Source organism: Sardina pilchardus, chromosome 14 (genome assembly GCF_963854185.1).
Source record: "Sardina pilchardus chromosome 14, fSarPil1.1, whole genome shotgun sequence".
NCBI lineage: Eukaryota > Metazoa > Chordata > Actinopteri > Clupeiformes > Clupeidae > Sardina > Sardina pilchardus.
The window spans coordinates 17,644,460-17,666,392 of NC_085007.1; the positions used below are offsets into that span (position 1 = coordinate 17,644,460).

The 21,933-nt window shown below is 39.5% G+C and overlaps 3 protein-coding genes across 8 annotated transcripts in view; 2 read left to right on the forward strand and 1 right to left on the reverse strand.

The window, feature by feature from the left end:
- The window catches only part of wrn (WRN RecQ like helicase), a 30,921-nt gene extending 29,748 nt beyond the window's left edge, over nucleotides 1-1,173 (reverse strand). For both annotated transcript variants that reach the window (XM_062554865.1, XM_062554864.1), the window contains exons 1-2: nucleotides 976-1,173; nucleotides 456-530 (exon numbers count right to left, since the gene is read on the reverse strand). In XM_062554865.1, the coding sequence (XP_062410849.1) occupies nucleotides 456-521 (66 nt within the window). In that variant the 5' untranslated portion in view covers nucleotides 522-530; nucleotides 976-1,173. The remainder of the gene's footprint in view (nucleotides 1-455; nucleotides 531-975) is intronic.
- On the forward strand, nucleotides 262-21,580 carry LOC134101262 (uncharacterized). Of its 5 annotated transcripts, XM_062554860.1 has the most exons (10): nucleotides 11,517-11,713; nucleotides 11,933-12,127; nucleotides 12,223-12,367; nucleotides 12,477-12,633; nucleotides 14,473-14,710; nucleotides 14,807-14,950; nucleotides 15,099-15,264; nucleotides 15,443-20,130; nucleotides 20,340-20,392; nucleotides 20,533-21,580. In XM_062554860.1, exons 3-10 carry the CDS (start codon nucleotides 12,247-12,249, stop codon nucleotides 21,242-21,244), a joined length of 6,279 nt encoding a protein of 2,092 aa, XP_062410844.1. In that variant the 5' UTR covers nucleotides 11,517-11,713; nucleotides 11,933-12,127; nucleotides 12,223-12,246; the 3' UTR covers nucleotides 21,245-21,580. The 5 variants fall into 5 exon arrangements, with proteins under 5 accessions (XP_062410843.1, XP_062410847.1, XP_062410846.1 ...); XM_062554859.1 differs by lacking the exons at nucleotides 11,517-11,713; nucleotides 11,933-12,127 and adding an exon at nucleotides 262-429; XM_062554863.1 differs by lacking the exons at nucleotides 11,517-11,713; nucleotides 11,933-12,127 and adding an exon at nucleotides 10,602-10,693.
- Nucleotides 2,949-10,012, forward strand: purg (purine-rich element binding protein G). The gene has a single exon (XM_062554866.1). It carries the CDS (start codon nucleotides 3,290-3,292, stop codon nucleotides 4,295-4,297), a length of 1,008 nt encoding a protein of 335 aa, XP_062410850.1. The 5' UTR covers nucleotides 2,949-3,289; the 3' UTR covers nucleotides 4,298-10,012.
- Nucleotides 21,581-21,933: the final 353 nt, after the last annotated feature.

Sequence of the window (21,933 nt, forward strand, 5' to 3'; positions counted from 1 at the left end):
GCTGATACAGGTTAGAATTCAAAGTGTTCTTCACATTCATTTTTGGGGGGAAACTTGCTCTAGGCTACTGTCCGCAAATTGCAGAAACGGATGTGTAGGCTACTCTTATCAGAGACTACCTCAACAGTTGTTGGTCTAACAACTGTGTTATGGCTTGATTTGAATTTGCCCTGTGCATGGCACACCTACGTAAACATCATGCAAATCACGTTTCAACCAAGCCTACTTCATGGCGTAGGACACACCTCGTTTCTGGCTAAAGGCAAAGAATGAGTTTGTTCTTTTGTAAGGATATGGATATGAATGAAGAAAATACTGCTTTGGGAATGGACAGGAAAAGTACACTAAATTCAGCGAAATGTACAAGGAAGGCACACTAACACGACGAAAAGAGAGGAATCTGCACTGAATGCCTTAATGTCAACCCTGGTAAGTTAACCTATTTTAGAACTTACCTGTTCTGTTGTTTTTTCCGTGTTTTGCAGGTTTGCCATCCATCCTGGTAATGTTCTGTCAGTCATATTCAGAATCTGAGCACAAACGTAAACATGAAATTTCAATATCACCGAATTTGGAACTTCTTGGATCTAAACAACGTCCTACTCCTAACTTATGCTAAGATGCAAATCACTAGTGAAAGAGTCAGGCTAACGTTAGTATGCTTTGGTGTAACGTTAGGATCAATGTGGTCGATTAAATAATATCTCCTTTATTACTGTCCTTACAATGTACAGTAACAGTGGATAAATAAGTGCATTTTATTCTGGCCAAGAACTTATTGGCGTCTATTGGCTTAATTCCAATTGCGACATGTCACGTGTTTATTAAGAACGATCAGTGAGCTATCTATTATATGTTAAACAAATCATCTATTGGTCGTTTTGTTATTGTTGCTATCTATGGACAGCTTGTTTGCAAGGCGCTGTCAAAGTGACTTTAGTTAGCTAGCTGACGTTGCGAGAAGCAATGACTTACCTTGAAGGCATATTTCTAGTAGCCACTGCCAATAATTTGGATTTGTCATAAGGTAACTGTTGAATGTACAGTAGCCTACTATCGAAGCATCATTGTATAAAGTTGGACGTTCGAATGCAAATTCGAGTTGTGTTAAATGTGACCAGAGAATTTCTAAAGTAGCAAAGTGGTAAACTCTGCCTGTGACGCTCCCGCCATCTTCCATGTGTTACTTTGTTTACGCTTTCGCTACCGTTGTAATACATATTTGGCGCGATATCGCCATCTATCGGATTGGAATAGGAATCACACAAAGTTAATAAAATGTAGCATTCTTGTGTCTATTATATGATACAGTAGCCTATACTGTCTCTGTTCGAGTGCTTTTATGTGTATTTAAATGTAGCGTTTGAATGATTGTAGCCTACTTGGATTCAGGGCGCACGTGAGTAGCGGACATAGCAGCGAGATTGTCCTTAACATTTTTAATAAACGGTGCTAATCTAGACTACTGCTGAAGCGGAGCTTTAGGCTACTGCACCATCGTGTATACACAATATAGAAAAGTATTGTCTTGTGTTCGATTTTATCTTGATATTTCGGGTCAGGTGCACGAGGATGCATTTCTTTCTCTGAGTCATTATTTGGAGTAGCCTAAAATGTCCAGTTGTTCCAAATGCTTTCCAGGATTAAAAGGACATCGCTGACAAATGTACGCCCGCAATGTGACATGACACAGAAAAACTGGTGACCCCCATTTAAAATCAATTCCCTCACTGCTTGGGCCAATGAGCTGGCCACGCGTATCCAGTTCATTGAGTGCATCCTGACATCACTGCACCACTGGTAGGCTGTCATTTTGTGCCAGTCTGGCTCAGGGATGTTATCATCAAACACCTCACTGCCAGTGAGGAGATGAGGGCTGATTACGATTCTAAATTATGCAAATTAAAATATATCATACGTCGTCACGTGTAGGATATTTCAAATGAATCATACGAATAATTGAATGATAACGTAAATGAATATGTTTGGACTGTGACTGTATGGTGTACGTTTAGAAATAATGTATAATGACAAAATGAAATAGAATTGTAAACGGCACAATTCTGCTATTATTCTGCACAGTTGTACAGAGGTCCAGTAGCTATATTGCCATGACAATTCAACATAAGTAAAGCAGTTGATATCAAACTCTCACAGGATGATACATAGGGTATGTTTAACAGGGAAAATATTACAATGAAACGTTCATGTAACATACTGTAGCCTACATCAGATACATAGGGAGAGGTAAGATATCAAGCTCATTATTAGAGGGTCCTGGTAATACAGTCATTTAAATCATCCACAAAGTACTATTTTGGTTAGTGCCTTGCTGTCTGCTAAAAAAAATATCAACCAACGTGGCTACTCAGAATGGCAATATTGGTGTCCAGATGCGTTTAATAGCCTGTAGGCTTACTTTCAGAGCACTGCTTTAGGATATTTAGGCATGCCTGGCGTTTATCACAGACCAAATTCAAGCTTTATATGCAGTATGCCAGTCAACATAGTGAACCAATAGGCTATGCATTAGGAGTTCCAAGCTTAATGTCTACAGGACTGCAAAATACGGGGAAACTGCATGCATACAGTGTTTTCAGGAGAGTTCCCGAATGGTTCTCTCTGCAGAATTGGCTATATCATGTGTGTGCGTAAAACCGGCAAGAAAATAATTCGGTGGGGGTGCATAGTATTCCCGCACCAAAAGTCATCTGAGGTAAACGCATCCCTGCCTGTCCTGCTCTGAAACAGAAAATCCAAAATGTGGTGCCCATGCTTAGCGAGTGTAATTTAAAGCAATAAGATCAGCATATAATAAAAACTCAGCGCTCAGCCCAAACCTGTACTCCGTCCCTTTAAAACTGAGCGTATACGGGAAGGGAGGGGGATGGGTCATTGAGTTCATTCTGCGCCTTCATAGAAGCAGCGCCCTCTAAAGAGACCCTGGATTGGATGAATTTTCCCTGGCTTCTTTCATCGAGCTTGCATGGATAACTGTCAGATAATTGGAAAGGGAGAAATAACTAGCTAACTAAGTATGGTGGAGAATCGGTGTGACTTCGAACGCAGCGCTTGACCTTTATTCGGACAGAGTGGCTCGATCAGCTGATGTCTCTCTTAGCCGGGTAGCTGCCATTTTCAGGTCAATCGAGGTATCTTTCAAACTTGTCGCGAGCTTAAGATGGCAAGCTGAATAATTAAATGTACACTCTATCGACAGCCCGATAGGATGGAAATGGAGAGGAATACGGCGTGTCTTCTACTCGGCGGTGGTATAATTTGAGTTATAATGGCTGATTCTAGAGGGATGGAAAGAGGTAGACTAAGGATTACATCAGATTCCTCTCCTAGAGGCGCATATCCACAGCAGTACATTCACCCTGGCACTCAGCAGGGCATAGACATTCAAGAGCTCGCCTCCAAGCGAGTCGACATTCAGAAGAAACGCTTCTATTTGGACGTAAAACAGAGTGCGCGGGGGCGATTCCTCAAAATTGCCGAGGTTTGGATTGGGAGAGGCAGACATGATAACATCCGAAAGAGCAAGCTGACACTCTCTATGTCAATGGCACCCGACCTGAGGTATAGCCTTGGAGACTTCATAGATTATTATGCTCACATTGGGCTGCGCGGTGGCCAGGTGCCACGACCGGAGGAGCAAAGCAATGGCCAAGGCCGTCCGCATGAACCTCGTAGAAGACAGCAGGATCACGCACCACCAGTCTCTCCCACCGGTTCAGCAGTATCGGAAGAGCATACCCATCGGGTACTGAAAAGTGAATTAATTGAGAGGGACAACCGCAAATACTATCTAGACTTGAAGGAGAATCAACGGGGCAGGTTCCTGCGCATCAGGCAGATTGTCAGCAGAGGACATGGTACCATGGGATACTACGGCCAGGGAATAGAACAGACCATAGTGTTGCCAGCACAAGGGCTTATCGAATTCAGAGATGCACTCTCACAACTGATAGAAGACTACGGCGATGAAGACACTGATGAACGTAGCAGAGTTGCCAGGAACCACGACGAATCTCCCGAGCTTCCTGAGGCAGCATCATTTCGAGTTGACAATAAGCGCTTCTATTTCGACGTTGGTTCCAACAGGTACGGTGTATTTTTAAAGATAAGCGAGGTACGACAGCCATACCGTAACACCATCACTGTTCCTCTCAAAGCCTGGGCTAGATTTGGAGAAAACTTCATTAGGTACGAGGAGGAAATGCGGCGGATTTTCTCGTGTCACAAAGAGAAGAGGACAGAGGCGCGCGCAGATAGTGAAGAACAAGAGGATTGATGACAGCGCACCATGATTTGATTGAGGCTCCTGGAAAAAAGCGGAACATGACAGTAACCTCTAGTTTATACAATATCTTTTCAGATAATTTACCTCTTAATCTGTACTGTACAAAACTGTACTTAGTTGTTCTAATTTCGTTGATCTCTAGGTCAGTTAAAGTCTGTCAGAATGTGCAGGCCCAAGGCAACCTCACCGACGTAAGGAACCAATAGGGACCACTTCATGTTTAGACATTTGGGCATGTCTCAAACGGTAGATATTTGCTGTAGTAGATATTCCCACAAAAATCAATTTTTTGTCCCCATTTAGAAAAACTGCTACTGATGCGCCACCTGATGGTTTTGAGATAATTTACCTGTCAATTTTCAGGCATGGTTGTCTATAACCGTCAATAACAATGCACTGAGCGCACAGTGTGATAGTTAATTATTCAATTGGGAATGATTTGCCCACACTGATAACCCGATATCATACCAATTCACAATTGTCTATAGGCTTCAAGCAGTCATTTATTGTGAGATAGTGAATAATATATGATGCAAGCAGATAGTGAGTAATATGATGTAAGCAGATGTCAATCAAGAGAAATGTTGATCAATGGTGAAAGTCTATATGCCTTTGTTTCTCTGCTGCTATTAAAATAATGTCCAAACCAAGAATAGGCTAGTTCACAGGGGTTAGTAACAGACACTCTAACAGGTTAACATTGCTGATGAACAGTCTGTCCTTAGCCTTAACAATCTGCTTATGGTGGCTTGGTGTCTCCTAAATGACTAAGCAACGCAAAGCCTTTTATTAAACAATTTGGATACTTGAAAGAAATATAACTTTGCCCCTAAACCTTGGTCAAATTCATGGCATTATAGTTCACTTTAGCAATTGTGAGTAAATTTGCAGTACAGTTTTTTATATATGGAATTTAACCATAGCTTGTGAAATCATGTGCAATGTTTGAGCTGAGCATTTTTGCCCATGCTCTCAATTTAGCTAAAAGCCAATGGAAAAAACCTTTCTCAGAAGATTTTACATTTCTTTCGTGAATCATGTATAAAAATTATGATCCATACATGTGCAGCTTCATTCAAGCAGCGGGTTTTAAAAAAAGAAAATGATGCAAAACTGGAACAATGAAGCTTTTTGATTTGCTGTGCATACAATATAGTTGTAGTTGCATTACCGAATTCCTACTTTAACTGAAGCTGTTGATTTTTATACCGTTATAGGCTAATTTCAAGCAGCCACCATTACCCTCAGCGACACCACAACAAAACAAGGCCTTCCAAGTAATAAGTCAATGGGCATCATTCAGATGCTAGGTTTTACAGTGCTTAAGCAAGTCCTGGGGGACATTATACAATGACTAAAATATTGAGTGCTTTTCACAAGGTTTGGCAGTTATTCTGTTAATTCACAAAGATGACAATTTTCATTGGACAAATCGTATATCAATAACACAGTGAATGCAAGGCCCCTATTATATAGTTTGACCTATTTGAAAATAATGGCAAGTTTCAGTTAGGCTATTAACATGTTCTGGGATATCCAGTGTATGTGTGAATGAGTGGTAGAGAAAGTTGAAACATCAGGTAGATAACAACAAGAGACAGCTGAATCATACACACATAAACACACAGAGCTGTGTCTATAGCGACAAAATGGATTTTTGATCTGTGATTGTGATTCAGCAAACATTTATGATTCCCATCGCTATCACAGTCAGTTCTTCCTCTTTTTTTTTGTTGAATTTTCTGAAATTGGGAAGATAATTTTGAAGATCACTACAGACATATTTTACATTTATAAAGGAATACTGGTTTGTTTCGTCTACCAATACACATAAATGTACATTTTATCATGACAGTGATATTTATGGGTGGTAGTACACACAAACACTCAGCCTGATTTATATATAGATTCTATTAAGGGCTTCAATGCACTCAGTAGTTTTGTAAAAGGGCATTACATTCTACCTGATTCCTCTGTTCTACAGAGCGATGCATTTTTAGTCCACATTTTTTTGTAGCATTGATTGCATCTGCTATGAAAAAAAAAAAAAAACAGATGAATTAAGTGCTCTGGAGAGAAATGTGCATTGACCTCAGCTCTTATCATCTTTACAAGTATATATATAACTTTTTCATGCTGTTGTCAATGTTAAGTCCAAGTTGGTTTCCAATTTTTGAAAATGTGATACTGTAAAGAGTGACCTTCCTGTGTTGTAGCTCTATGTTTGTCCACATGGATTGCTAACAGAAAATCGAGGATAAGGATCCACATGTTGCTTTACATACTTTACTTTGAATTTGGCCGTGGCAGCCTCTGGTAGGGGTAGTATTTGAAATTCATATCCGTTTTAACCATCAACTCAAACACCATGTGGAAAACAGTTGCATGAGAAGCACAAGATATACTTGTGAGGTCACTGAGAGAGCACGGATTCTTGTTCATTTGAGAGTTTTGTAAGAAAAGAAAAAAAGAGAAGTAATGACAAATATGCTTATAGAAAATGCAGACACCAAACGCCATTTGAATACTTTTTAAAGCACAAATATTCCCCCAGATATCAGAGAAAAAAATATAATTTTCTTTTCTTTATTAATTTCTATACTAACAGGTTTGTGGAAATGGTGTGGTGCATACACTGATAACATGTCAATGTCTGTCTGAGAAATAATCACTTTGTGCTTCTATTATCAAAAGAGAGCGACTACTTTCAACGTCATTCAATAATATTTAATATTTATGACACATTCCTCTTAATGTTTTAAATCAATCCATACTATTTTGCTTTTCTGTCTTTTACAGAATTTGTGTATGCACACAGGCCATGTTCACACCAGTTAATTTAAGTCTGCACCTGAAATATGCTATAAATATAATTCCCAGAGGTTGAACAGCACTTCCAAGAGGAAGCACTTTAAGAGCACTTTCTTTCCATCTTTGATGGCTTTACTTTGAATAGGGTGCCAACAGAAGCCCGTTAACAGACAATCCTGTTCTTTGTCGGCCAGGCCACATATATTTAATTTCAACACAGAACACCCATATTGCCAAGTAAAATCACGTATAGCAGCACCTCAAGTTAAGCTGACTCACGTCTTGGTGCTATTGAGTGTCGTTCAGCCTCTTTAACAGAGTGTGACAGCACGAGACAAGAGGAAATTAGAGTTCCCTATACTACACAAAAAAAGACAAAACAAAAAATGACGCCTGTACATCTAAAATGGAGGTCCGTCTATAAAATTGGACCACACAGTGCAATCTAGACTATGGCTGTGCATACTTACTTATTTTTGTAATAAGGGCTGCTCCAGTAGCTATGCCTTCTTCATAGAGCAGATTGCTACCTTATAGCGTTGTCATATACCAATGGGTTACTTAAATGACTTGAGTGTTGAAGCTCTGTGAAACTATGGAAAACAATCTATATATATTCTTATTTAGTCATAAAAAAATGAATGATAGATTTGTTGTGTAGGTTTAGATAGTAGGCTAAATCAGGGCATTGAACAGAAAAACATGTAAAAGTATAGTACAGCCTCACAGTGATTGCTGTGGAAGGCATCAAAACTTAAAAGAAGAGACATATGTAGGTTTTAAATAAAGCAGTGCATTTACCTGAACCTACAAGGCTATGAAAGATGTGTCTTAAGTTATCTTTGCACGAGTCAATATGGGTAGACAATATCAGCTTAACAAACAAGCAAGCACTTTAAAATGTGTGCACATGGGGTGCCCTCTCCTCAACAACAACAAAAAGAAAAAAGACATGTATTAAGATATATTTATAATACAATTTCATTTGATTTTATGTTCTCAGTATTTGTATGTGCTGATTTAAAAAAAAACTATGTTTTATGTCAACAAAGTGGAACTGCCTTTATTATATCATGGACGTATTAAGGAAGCGAGGGGGAATCAGTGTTTAGCTGCTATTCCATTCTAACTCAGTGGTATCTAGCCACCAAAAATGATCAGATTCCCCGATTGATTTCAGATCAGCTATGAACCACACATCATGAGCGGAAAAAAGGGTTCTTATTTGGTCAAAAAGCAATCATATCCTCTCCCAGCACTTGAATATAAATTTGATTCGGACTGTTACTATTTTGACCCATTTTGACCCATAAGCCTTAGTCTTTACAATTTGATTGTATGGATTTAGATTAGGTTGGTCTTCACGTTCCCAAGACCTGATAGTTCATGTGCTGAAGTGAATCATCTACCCATTTTCCTCAGCAGTTCAAAGGAGAGTTCTACTGTGCAAAACATAAATGGTTGTTACATATTAACAAATAACAAAAGTCACATCTATTCAGTGACAATTAAGGATTAGGTCACAATGTATGGCCTACTTACATGTGTTACTAATTGATAGTTGTGTCGGTAGTGTGCTGTGAAAGTTTCGGATATGAAGAAGCTTGGTTTTTCTTTTTTTGCTTTATATTTATCATACCATTTCTGCAGACGTGAATGGGGAGTTAGAATAATAAATGTTTGATAAAGATTTTCTTTTTCCTCTCAAAGAAATGGTGATACAAAGGTGTTTTGGTGTATCTTTGGATAATGTAATGTATAACATTAGCGTGTCCTATTATAGTCTCCTAGAGTATTATAAGACTCAAAACAAGAAAGCAATTGTTCGGTATTGTAGCACTTTCTTTAATGTGTGTACTGTATCAGTTTATGTTCTTCATGTATGGTACCATATGAATAATTATTAATTGCCTTGTAATTGTTTGTAAAAGGTTGCAATGTAGGATATGTATCTGAAGAAAATCTGAAGTTTTTGAAGTTCGTGCATGCCAACAGTTGGGTCCAAACAAAACAAAAAGAAGTTTTAACATGGTGCTATATTATACAATATAAAGGTGCTTATATGGACTCCAGCTGCATGCATGTTGAGTGAAAAAAGTAAAGTAGAGAATAAACTTGAAGTTAGATGTTGTGGTTATACCACAAATAAATGAAAAAAAAAAATACAAAATGTCCTCCCTGAACACAAAGTGGCTTAGTGTAACTGTAAATTGCAGACACACTGGCAAGTAGGGTCAAGACCTCAGAGCTGATCAAGACATTACCTACACTGTACACTTGTTTGCAGAGCTGTTTGCACTGGAACCAGGGGTGCGTTTGTTATCACAGCACTTTCTAAAATCGTCTTGTATCTCTGGCCAAAACGGCGGTTTGTGTTCCTGGCCGGACTGACATTCCCAGCCACTTGCTGACAACTTCAGAGCAGTCGTGAACGAGAGACCCCGCCCCACGCCACACCCCAAGCTCCCCTCCCAGCCAAAGGAAAATAGAGATCAGTCAAACAATGCCTGTTTACAGTTACCCAGCCTCTGTGTGTAAACTCCAAAAGATCAGTAGACAATCTAATGAAATTATACAACTTTTTTTTCACGCTTCTGATTCAAATGTTTTGTGTTTTTTAAATAGTTTTTATGTATTCCACAGTGAAGAGCAAAGTCTGTCTTGAACTGAGTTAAGGGTGCAAGTGTAAAGGTTTTTAAAACAAAGGAAACGTGCAGATATGTTGGTTGTATGTACCATTGTTCATTTTATTTTACTGTTGAATAAAAATCTGAAAAAGTGCCTTGTTTTCCATAAATGTTGCACACTAGCCCCCCACACCTCTGTTATACCCTAAACCTCAACATCTGAGGTAGGTCTTTGTATGACTTCATATGCTTTTCACACAAAATCTGTCCATTTCCTAGCAAGATGAACAAATGGAGTGTTAAATGTGTCTGTTTGACATGTATTATGTGTTATGCTGGTTTTCATACGGAAAAATACTGAAGTTTGTGACTAACCTGTGGTAAAATTTAAACACAGATACCGCCCATGACAGGCTCGTTCATAAGATTGCGCCATATGGGCCATCTATAAAAACTGTGTTTATAATGGCAAACTATGCAAATGTTTGACCAGAGATGTGCTACTGTTCCCCTCTTGGTGATGCTGTTAGTGTAGCGTGATGGTGTCATTATGAAGCTTAACAAGTAAGAACTATCCATGGCCTTTGGGGCGTAATCAGATTCTGTAATAGAGTGTATATAATGCACCTGTTCAAATATAGTAAATAAACAACAAAGTTAGTCACAACTGATACGTTTGATAATATTTCCCACACCACTGTAGCCTCAACTGAAAGTATCACATGAGTGATCATGTGAGCTTTTGTGGTTTTTAGACGGAGGAAAATAGCTCTGCTATAGGTTAGAGTTTTGAGCAGAGCTGGGTGATTTCCTGTGCTACGTGTTTGAGGTCAAGTGATTTCCTCTTTGGTATCTCGCTATGTTCCTCTAACTGCACCTACAAAACTGTTTACCACGCTTCGCTAAGAAACTTTTACCTATCCACAGGATTCGAGTCTTTTTTCAGATGGTAAGTGATTGGCGTTTCCGTCACCCACAACTTTGGCAAACGGCAGACAAAACTTCTTAACGTATTTGTGTGATTTAACATGTCTTAGATAATACAAAGCCAGGCAAAAGTGTAAACTCTCCATGCGGTGTCCTTTTTCAAAAGACATGTTGTGATGCCTGTGTCTAACAATGCATCGGGCCTATTGCACAGATCAACAACTCTTCTTCAAAAGCAAACTTTCACAAACACTTAGAAGGAATTGGCAACTTTCTGCATAGTATGCAGGCATGCAGGCTGTGGTGTGTAGGCATGGGAAGTCCTAATGAAATGGTTTATAAATGTTGACTTGGATTTTGTGAAAACTGATTGATAAATATACAGTATTTATATATGAATAATATATTTCATACATTATAGTATATCACAATACAGTCTATTAGGCCTAAAGCAAACCTACACAGGTTATTGTATTCAACTATAACTATTTATAGAGGAGCAAAGTAGCCTATATATGCAGGACTGAACTACAGAGACCCCCTAACAGTGCCCCATGTTACCAAAAGTCGCATTGGGTAATGTACCACACCTCCGGTTGTGATTAACACATGGTTCAGGTTCTCAGAAGGACAGTATAAACATGGTTGCCTAGGTGATCAGTGAACACCCTCTGCTCGGTTAAAAAATTTTCAGTTTACGTTACAACATAGTAAACACAAATTTGTACTTGTACTATTTGTAGTACTCTGGACTATATTTTTTAACTTCAAATAAGGTGTTCTCTTAAAGGTACGAAAAACACATGTAGTTTCAGTGGTTTGGATGATAGCTCATGCCACTCCTGTTTAATTTATTGCCCAAAGGACTTTGACCAAACCCTTCCTCCTTTTATGATTGCTTGTGACATGGTTTAAGTATAGTCCAATCCCTTATCATGCGTGGGTAAGCAAAGGTCGAAGGTAGGGCCAGTGGGAACCGCACAAAACAGACAGCTATTTTTGTGGAAATCCTATACTCTGAACACCGCTGAAATGGAACCTGGTGAGATTTTACAAATAAAATACTTGTCTAAATATGTTTCAGACAAGTTGCTGAGAATCATGAATGTGTGATGTGAGTAGGACCAATATTTTTTGTATGGTGTTTGAGTCCAGGTAACAAACCGTGTAGATAATTAACCTTGTCTGTTAGAAACAGCAGGAATGGCACGAGACGGTTAATTTGATAACCACGGATGAAAATGCTCCTTTTGTCCGTTAGTGGGAAATGATAAGAATATGCAGAACGTTTATGTCAAGACAACACAGAAAAACAGAAGATAGCACAAAACTTGACCACTGAGCTCAGTAAGAGGAACTGAGAAATGATGACATTTCCACCCAATGCAATAATGAGGAACAACATGTGAAACTCATGTCATCTCTGTGGAAGAAGTCCTCATGCCAAACTCAACGGGTGGGGCAAAATGATTGATTTGTATATTACTGCTATATGGCTAAGTGATTTGTCATTCACTAAACTTTTTGAAACAATGTCCTTTTTTAAAACAGGGTGATATTCTGGGATAGTCCAACATGGAGACGCGATGTGACGGGAACAGAGGGATGATCCCATTCCTGAGCTCACTGCACCTTACCGGGACCCCAAAGCTTAAAAATTTCATCATTCCCAGGAAGAAAAGAGCCTCTGGAACAGGTCTGAACTTTTAACTTTACTCATTGTGGTTGCAGGGAAGAATATACTGTACTTTTTTAAATAATCTAAAATTTTCATTTGTCATAAACCATGTTTTTCCATTTGACAGCTGTGCTTGAGCCTTGTGCAAAAGAGAGCAGGGATTATGCTCTCATTGAAACAACCCTAAGTGACTTAATGTTGGATCTGGTAAAGGGGACTTGCAAGTGGGGAGATGCCAAGCTTGTGCACAATGATGAACTACTGAGAGAATTTGCAGAAAAAAGGTAAGGTTATGATTGGGTAATACAAAGAAATGCAATACATGAAAACCATGGGCGAAAATAGTAGTGGAAAGTGAAAATGGCATCAGTATGCAGTAATTTAGTATATTCATATAGGGAACTAGATCTTGTATCGTCTGAAGTTAATATTTGATGCTAAATGGACATGTTTACACTAGTTGTGTGATATGGGACAAATCACCCCATAAACATGAGAGAAAGGCTTTAATTTAATTTAACACAACCAAATAGTATTTTTTCTATTTCTCTTTCTTATTAACAATGTGCTGTTCCTGTTTTTGCATTTATTTTAGAATGTTCGTTTTAGACCAATACTTAATGCCGCTGTAATATAAGAGTGCCATCAGGTTTATCATTATGCTCAACAAATAATATTGTACTGTAAAAACTATTAACAACTTCACTTTAATTTAATTCAATCACCAAATTCAACCTGCTTCTATTGGGCACAAGCATCTATGTGGCCTAGTCCTTTCATTTAACACAAAACAAAGTTGGGAAATACAACCCCAATTAAAAAGAAATGGGATGTGTAAAATGCAAATAAAAACAGAATGTAATCTGCAAATCTCGTAACGCATAGTTGCAAAGAGGACACAGACATCATATCAAATGTTTGTAATGACAAATTTGATACCAGCAACATGTTTTTAAAAAGGTTGGGATGGGGGTTACAAAATGCTGGAAAAGTTGTGTAAAGATAAAGAAAACCAAAGGAGGAATGTTTCACTGGATAACTGGCAATGATTGGGTATGAAAAAGCGTACCACACCTGTTTCTGTAAAGAAAATCATTGTATGAGCCCAGGAAAACCTCAGATAACCATTGTCTATGAGCATAGCTTGAGTATTGAGTATGAGCATAGTGATACCATGCAACAGCCAAAATTGTATTTAGATGGAAAAAAATACCACCATCTTATCTAGGTCTGATCTGCTTGTTCAAAATGGACTGAGGTAACGTGGAAAAAGGTACTGTGGTTAGACCAATCAAAATGTGTGCAATGTTTTCTTGGAAATTGACTCATCTGAGCTAAAGAAGAGCGGCCTATTTACAGAATGTTGTTAAATAAAGGGGTGAAGCTGCACAGTCAGGTTTTTGAAACATATTGCTGGCATCTGAAATATTAATAGTCTTTGTCCTTTCTGCTAAATATAGGTTTACGAGACTTGTATCATCACATTTGTTTTTTACTTGCATTTTACACAATGCCCGACTTTTTCTTATTTGGGTTATACTATCAAATTGATTATAGTATGAATAATCAAGGAATGGACACATTTTCAGAAAGACCACCACTTTCTTTTGCCTGTTTTTCTATTTTAATCTGAATGAACAAGACTGTGGTGTACTTGGTTTCTTTAAAAGGAACTGAATGATTGAGGATTGTGGAGAATCAGCTATGTGCACAGCATGTCCATATAAAAAGAAATGTAAAATGTACACTGCCTGCCTTTCCTCGGTAGAAAATGTGTTATAAGTATTGTTGTCTAAACTCTTGTGACTGATTTAATCAGCATAGAACTAGCTCAAGTGGGCAATGTGGTGGGAGGTTTTATGCAACCAAAAAACATCCATAAAATCAGACCAGGGTTCTAATTGAGACCTGTGTTTATTGGTCAAACCCTGTAGCCAAATCAAGTCAGTAAAAGAGGTTTATATGTCTAATTGGGGCTAGGCTTTTAATTGAGTTTTTACAGTATGTGCATAACATGATCTAAGAATGAATGAATTAGACAGATACATAGTATATGGGGGGGGGGGGGGTTTATCAGAAGGGATCATTTTGAATTTTTTCACTTATTCTGTTAACTTTTTCAGATCAGAGATGCGTTTAAAAGGCAGACATCTTCGAGAGATTGAGGAGAGATTCTGCTTTCTGGTTGCATCTGATCAAGAAACAATGGAAATTTACCAGCAAGGCCTGAAGGTTGAGAAAACAAACCAACACTCTCTGGGAAAGCCATCACATGGAGTGTATTTGTTCAGGCATGTGGATGTTGCCTTGAAAAATCCAGATATCCAGCTGGCTGCGGGCAAAAACATGATCATTTTCAAGGTCTGTGGTGGGAAAAATATGTCTGTATGTTCACACAATGTGTACTGTTCTTTGTATGCTGTCAATACAACCAATCCTTACTGTGTTGCTGGAAAGGTGCTGTTTGGCAGAGTGAAAAAAGTAGCTCCAAGCTCTTTGGAAAGTGGCACACAGGATCCCACTATTGCCTTTGACTGCCATATGTCAAGAGACTCAGTGTCCCCTCGAGACAGTCTGCCACAGCAAATCATTGGCTCCTCTGTAAGTATTGACATTATTTTAAAAACTAAACTAAAATAAGTTTGATTCGTTTTCATTTTAAACTAAATAAAGAATATTGTATAGTTTTTCAACTATGCCAGACTGATGCTCATTAGATTTATAATTGTTTTTTATTTTAATCCTTTAGGTATTTTTGTTTGACTTCAATGAGAACCATGATCTGAACACAAGGCCACGGCAATGTTTGCCCTACGCAGTGGTTCCTATTGTTTCTGTAAATTTGCCTACATCAGCAAGCATGCCAGCATCACCCACGGAGCTGCCACCAAAGGTTCCATTACCACCAAAGCATGGTAATCGCAAAACTGTTTATGCACTGCTTATCCTACAGTTTAGCATTCCTTGCTATGTGATTATGTGATCTCCTTGATATATGATTCAATTTGCCATTCAGACGAATACATACAATCTAGATCAGGCGTTTCATGTCATACACGACTGCTCAAACCGTGTGTCATTGCATTCTCCTAGGTCCAGGAGAAAGTTTGAAGGCATTCATTGTGGCTGAGAGACGGGGGAAGGGACAAAGTGCCATGGTAACATTCAAACATTTTGGCACACAAGGACCTCCTGCGACTGAACCAAAGCAACATGAAGCTGCGGTGGAGAGGAAAATGGACTATCAAAACATACCCTCGTACTTTCAGTTATTCCCTCAGCTTCAGGCTATGAATTGTTTCCAGAATGGACCTTGGGTTGGCTTCCCACCTGGTTCGGTAGACAGCATTCAGTATGGAAATACTGAGGGCCATCATTCAGCCTTTTTAAATCAACAGAGCCAAATGTCCACTCCCAGAGTTCAGAGCGAACCTTTCAAAGAGGGAGACGCAAAGATCTCTACTGTTGTTTACTCCTCAAAGACAGTGAGAGATCCACGATTGTCAGGACGAGAGTTGGGCGACCTAAACAGGACTGCTTCAGTGGTACCACAAACTTTGGGTCCGATGCTTGAGGGCAATCTGTTGAATGCCCAAAAAGATCTGCTAAGGTCACAGCCTCAGAGTAATGAATGTAAAAGTACCCCAGCTCACTTTGAAGCATTTCACAAAAACTCAGAGCAAACTTGCACTATTGACACTGCAGTGGCAGAGCTTCCGTCGACACATAAATCAGAAAAATTGCCTTCTTTAAAGCTATTTAAAATGAAATTTCAGAAATACTCTGTGTATTTTCAAATGAATGAGGCAGAGAGGATACGGAATATTTGGTCACGGACAGATTTGCCTTTGGATCAGAAAAACCTGCTACTGGAAAGAATCCATTATTATGAATATTACTTTGAAAAGTACAAAAGAGGATTATTATTTTCTGAAGACAGAAAAAGAGGCCAATCAGTGCAGAGAGAGAGGAGAAATGAGAGAAATGTTTACCCAACTGAAACACACATTACAAGTAAGCACATTGACGACAAGATGATGAAAAACATGATGATGGATCAACTGAGAGTACCAGGACAATTGAAATTAAATTCAACACAGGGTCGGTTTGATCGCTTACAGAGCAAAAAGGACATTACCACACCAGATGTTGCATCAGAACAAATCACACATGTCAGATTTGAACCCACAGCAGTACATTTGATTGGGAAAGAGCACAATGCCCTTCCAAATGGGCACACAGTCAATAAAGTACAGACAGTTGATGGCTCGGGATCAAGGTCTCAAGAGCTAAAAAACTTGCTGCTGTTATCGCGGGTGAGCGCCAAACGTTGTGGAGACCTAGAGATTTCAGTACAGGCCCAGACACAGAGGACGAAGGTCAGAACAAGACCACAGGATCTCCCTGAATTATCTGTTAAGGGACCGGTGATTTTTCAATCAGTCACTGAAGCAGAGAGCATGGAAGGCACAAGGGAAGATGAAGTGAGAGAGGTGTCCGTTAGGGATCCCGAGAGAGGAGAGGTGGAACTAAGTGATTACATTGCTTTTGAGAATGAGGGAGAATTTCTGGATGTTGCCATGTGTGAGGAGGTATGTACTATAACTCAATCAGACATCCTTGCAGCACTCACAGAGTCACCAAACCACGGGAAAGAAATAGACTTCAATGAAGAATGGAGTGAAAGGGAAACATTTGTGAATTTCAAGAACAGTGAAAATGTTGAGAATTGTCACAATCTAAATACAGACAACTTAGAGGTCAGTGATGACACAATTTACAAGTTGTTGTATGAGAGACTACAATTTAGTCAGCTGCTGCCAAATTCAACCTCAACTAACTATGGTAAGCCATACCTGAAACCCCAATGTCTTGACCAAACCACTACATCTATTAACAACAACTGTGATTCGCTGCAAGTGAAAGAGAGCCATTGGGAAGAGCATCCCATGCTTGGAGTAACAATCAAAAGTGCTGTCAGAGACCTTAATAACATCAGAAAACCACTCACTCTGTCTCAGAGATTTTCCCTCTTGTCATGTTCCAAGGGAGATCAACCGTTGTCCAGCCTTCTGAAAGATTCCATGGAGGCTGATGAAAACAAACAATGTCTCACGGGGTCCATATCAAGCGAAACTGAAGAACATATTAGTAATTTCAACGTTAAATTGGTCAAATTTCTAACACAAAAATACAATGAGTGCCAAATGAGGACTAGTCACTGTAGGAAATTGAGAGCAATGTCAGATTTCAAATCTACCATCTATCACAGGAGATCAAGGAGGTCTACCTCAAATACCACCCTTAAAAAGGCATTTGGTATAAAGAAACAATATTTCAAGATATTATCAAGAGCTGACAGAGAAACAAAATTATACAGAACAGCTATCCAACGGAGAAAAGATACTGTTTCCAACAAAAAACCCTCCCATACAACTGAAACCAGGAATAAAGCTGAATTGGAGCAAAATGTGGACGGGCTGGAGCAACGTCATAAGAGTCATAAAGTATGCAGTGGCGATGATGGCGCTGTTGAAATATCTAACACATTCACAGAATGCGTGTCTTCAACAGCTATAAAACAATCGGCAGACCAAAGCCAAAACACTGAAGGCCAAAATAGCAGAGATAATCGCAGCACTGAAAGAAACAACTCAAGTTCTGACCCCTCTGCAATGAGCAAAGACTCACACAAGGATGTCGAAATGGAAGGTGCAACAAAGATTCAAGATGTTGCAAAGGAGAGTGGGAGTTTGGAGGAGGTCAAATGTCTTTACAGTGAGACACCCGCTGATAACGCAATTTCAGCTGAGGACTGTTTGAGTCATGACATTAAGTCAGATTCAGTGATTCCAAACGATGTAGTCTTAGAAAACACCCGTAACCACAGTGCATCTTTCCTGCAAGAATCAACTCCTGATTTACAGACTCCATTAAATGCAAAAGAATCAGTAGTGGACAGCAATATGGACAACAGTTACACTCCTTCTCTTCTTGGGCAAAAAAATAAATTTGGCACAGATGCTCAAGAGGTCAAACTCATAAGTAAGCTTCGAAACTATTTGACCAGATTTGAGACTACGGTGAAATTACAGGAGCCACTGGATGAAATTCCACCAGAACCCTTTCAACAAGCTTTGGGTGCTCCAAACAAGGATGACACAGCACACACGCCACTGCCACATGAGGCACAAACCACTGAAGTGGTGAATCCAGAATGTAGAATTAGCGTTAAAGAACAAATAATTGATCACCCTAATCCTGGACCCCTTGGGAACAGCTTAACCAGCCATTCAGTGACCTCAACATGTCAGCAGAACACGCTGCCAGCTGTTGTCAGTGATCCCATCACAGATGAAAGTTCATCGTCACTGATAACCCATGGTCCCAAACCTGTTTCTAGCTTAAGTCCTGACAGCACGACCACGTTGGGTACTGCCTTAGAGAAAACCATTCCATACCCTTTGATTGAGCTGAGCAGACCCAAGTTATCATCTGAGCCTCAACAAATGCAGCCAAGACCCCCTGATGGTGATCGCCTTGTGCAAAGCACTGACAAGATCAGTGGGGAGAGTTCCGTTTTCAACAACCAGCCAGTACACAACACCAAAACTCACAGTAGACAAAACAGTGAGGATCATCAAGTCAAGTTTGAAAAACTGGAAGCTGCACCAGGTCAAAAACTGAACGATAAACCATTGAACACTACACCTTTTCAGAGACATTTTAACACAGCGGACATTTCAAACCTTCTGAAAGAGGCTGATTGCGGGGGCTTAGATGTCGTTCGCTCATTGCTAACCAAGACAAAAATTATGCTCCAGTATTTCATTTCGAACTTTGAACGGGACCAGGGCGTTGCAGCCCGGTGTGGAATTGTTACTCGTGACATAATTTTAGATAAGTACTTACATCAACCACCAGCCTCCTTTGACCTCAAGTATGAAGCATTAAATTCGTTTTTGGAATTGCAAATGATGGTGGAGGCAAAAGAATTCATAGAGAACAAAATTAGTTTTCTGACTGCAAAGCAAACATTTAGGACTTTGCTTTGGTATGATCCTTCTCTTTATGGTGAATTGTTCAGAGGCAGAGTCGGATATCAACAACAGTCTTGTGTCTACACCGCATTCCAGCAAGGACTTGCAATTGAAGGCTTCAGCAAATTACAGAATTACTGCGTAGCAGTAACCACTCTTAATCAGCAGCTGAAAATGGCTCCACAGACCTCATACTACTTGTATCTGAAAAGCAAGAGGGAGAAGCTCGAAATTGAGGCTGCTTTGCACAACTTTGCTTTCTGTGATAGCTTTTTTCTTTCAGTCCCAATTAGTTCTATGATCAACTTTGGTGATAGTCCAGAACATCTAGAGAAGCTTCAGAACCGTGTGATATCCTTTGTGGAGACTCCTGCTGAAAAGATGCCGGGAGACTTTGACGTTGGGAAGGCAGAACATCTCTCCATTATTTGCCGATTTCTCCAGGAGAAAATCAACTGTGCGAAGACCAGTAAAGTGGGCGGTAACCAGATTTCGTGGTTTGGATTAGAGCACCTTCTATATGATGCGTCAAAGATTTTGGTGGCAAGGGATATGGTACATACCTTATCCCAGGATAACATTGGTAAATTTCAGGGTCCACATTTTATTCACGGAGCTCCAAATCACTGGTTTCCTGTGATGAACAGACCAACACAAATACTACAGAGCCATGGTGGAACAGTGTCTGCTGGGCAACAAATGGACACTAGGTCAGCGGCTGAGAAGAAGCTTTATTTAAAGGTGAGGCTTTTACCATAGGCAGCAAGAATGACAGCAATAATATGTGTTGGACCTGTCTTGCACATGAAATGTATGATGATTTGATTGATTGATTGCAGCATCTAAAATATCTTACACTTTCTAGCATAAATGTGACTCTGGAAAACATGTCTGGATTTGGATTTTAAAAAAGGTTTGATTTAAAATTTGTGTTCCTTACCTCACTTCAGAAGCGGAAAAGCATTGGTACTATGGAGAAGACACCGCTTGCAGTCAAAAGGAGGTAGGGAGCAAAACAAAACAAAACAAAACAAAAAGTAGATACTGCATATCAGTACATAGTGTGTATGACACTATCCTGTATTCTTTGTTAGTGCTACATTATCACTGTTATATAACTCTATTTGATACATGTTTTTACAGACACAGTCATCCTGTTACTGGACAAAATAACGAGCCTCCACAAAACTATATCCAACCTCAGGTTAACCCAGTAAACCCTGTCCAGTTCCAACCACTGGCATACAGTAACAACTTGTTGAAACAGCATGCAGCTCTCTGGAGACGAAGGACACAAGACAACCCTCCTCCTCCTCCTGCCCAACCGCAAGCACCTACAGCTGTACCCCCAGGACGGCAGTCACACTCACACATAAGGGCTTTACTATTGGCAAAACAACAGAAGAATATTCCACCTCAGCAACCTTCACCATTGTGTCCTTTACCAAATAATCCAGCTGGTATGAAAGTAATGCCTCCACCATTACCCACCATGGTAACCCCCCAGTTTCTTCCACATGCTTTTAAGCCGACCTATGAAGGAGTGATCCATCCCATGCTGGCAAAGGACACACCCAAAAACTCAGAGGTGTCAAAAGAAATCAAAAACCCATTTGCCCTGGGTCCACTTCCATTACTGCAGCTCCCTCCATCTTTATGTGCACCTAGACCTACTGTTCCTCACCCTTCATTTCAGTTTACGTCTAGCGCTAATAATGCAGCTTTTCTCCACGAACACGCACCTTTAAACTACCCTTTCTTTGTTTTGAATGGTTGCACATACACATCTGCAAATGCTGCTGCGCCAAACAAGGCAGCCCCGAATAACACCACTCTTAATTCGCAGAAAAGTTAGAGAAAGTTTGTTGTAATTAGGTTAGCGATAACTGTACAGAAGCATGTTTGCACTAATGCTTATGTAATACTGAGGGCTTGCTCAGTTGTTGTTTTTGAGGTTTTTGTACTCTCCATAAGCTAAATCCTTTTAGAAGATTTTAGAAATTCAGACACAGCTTTTTTTGCCTTGTATATAGTAAACGTGGAACACAAGGTGAGATAAGTACACTGGAAATGGAATCTGTTTACTGTATTTATGCTGTAAATGTTCTATGCCATTGATGTATTTATTTATTTATACCTGTGATACAGATGCCATTGACAAATTTGAAATAATAAAGTGTTGTTGTTTGCAGTTTAAAGTACCATTTCAATTAAAACATTACTATTTGTGTGTGTGAAATGTTCAAAAAGTTTGCCCGGTTGTTTACATTCCTCTTCAGGAGTCCTCTTCAGTGTTGTTGTCGTGTGTTGTGTCACGTTTGTGTTGCTAAGCAAAGAAGAGCAGGGTGTGAAGTTTAACGGAAAAACGCAAGCAGCTCTTCCTATGTGGTTTGGAGAAGTGAGATGAGTATCAACAGAAAACAGCCAGTGGTTTGTGATGTCCTGATATACCAGTATTTTCACTATCCTCACTGCTGTTGTACGATGTACGTCATATAAAGGTGTGATTATGTTTAGTGCTTCAGAAGTGTAGAGGTATCCAAA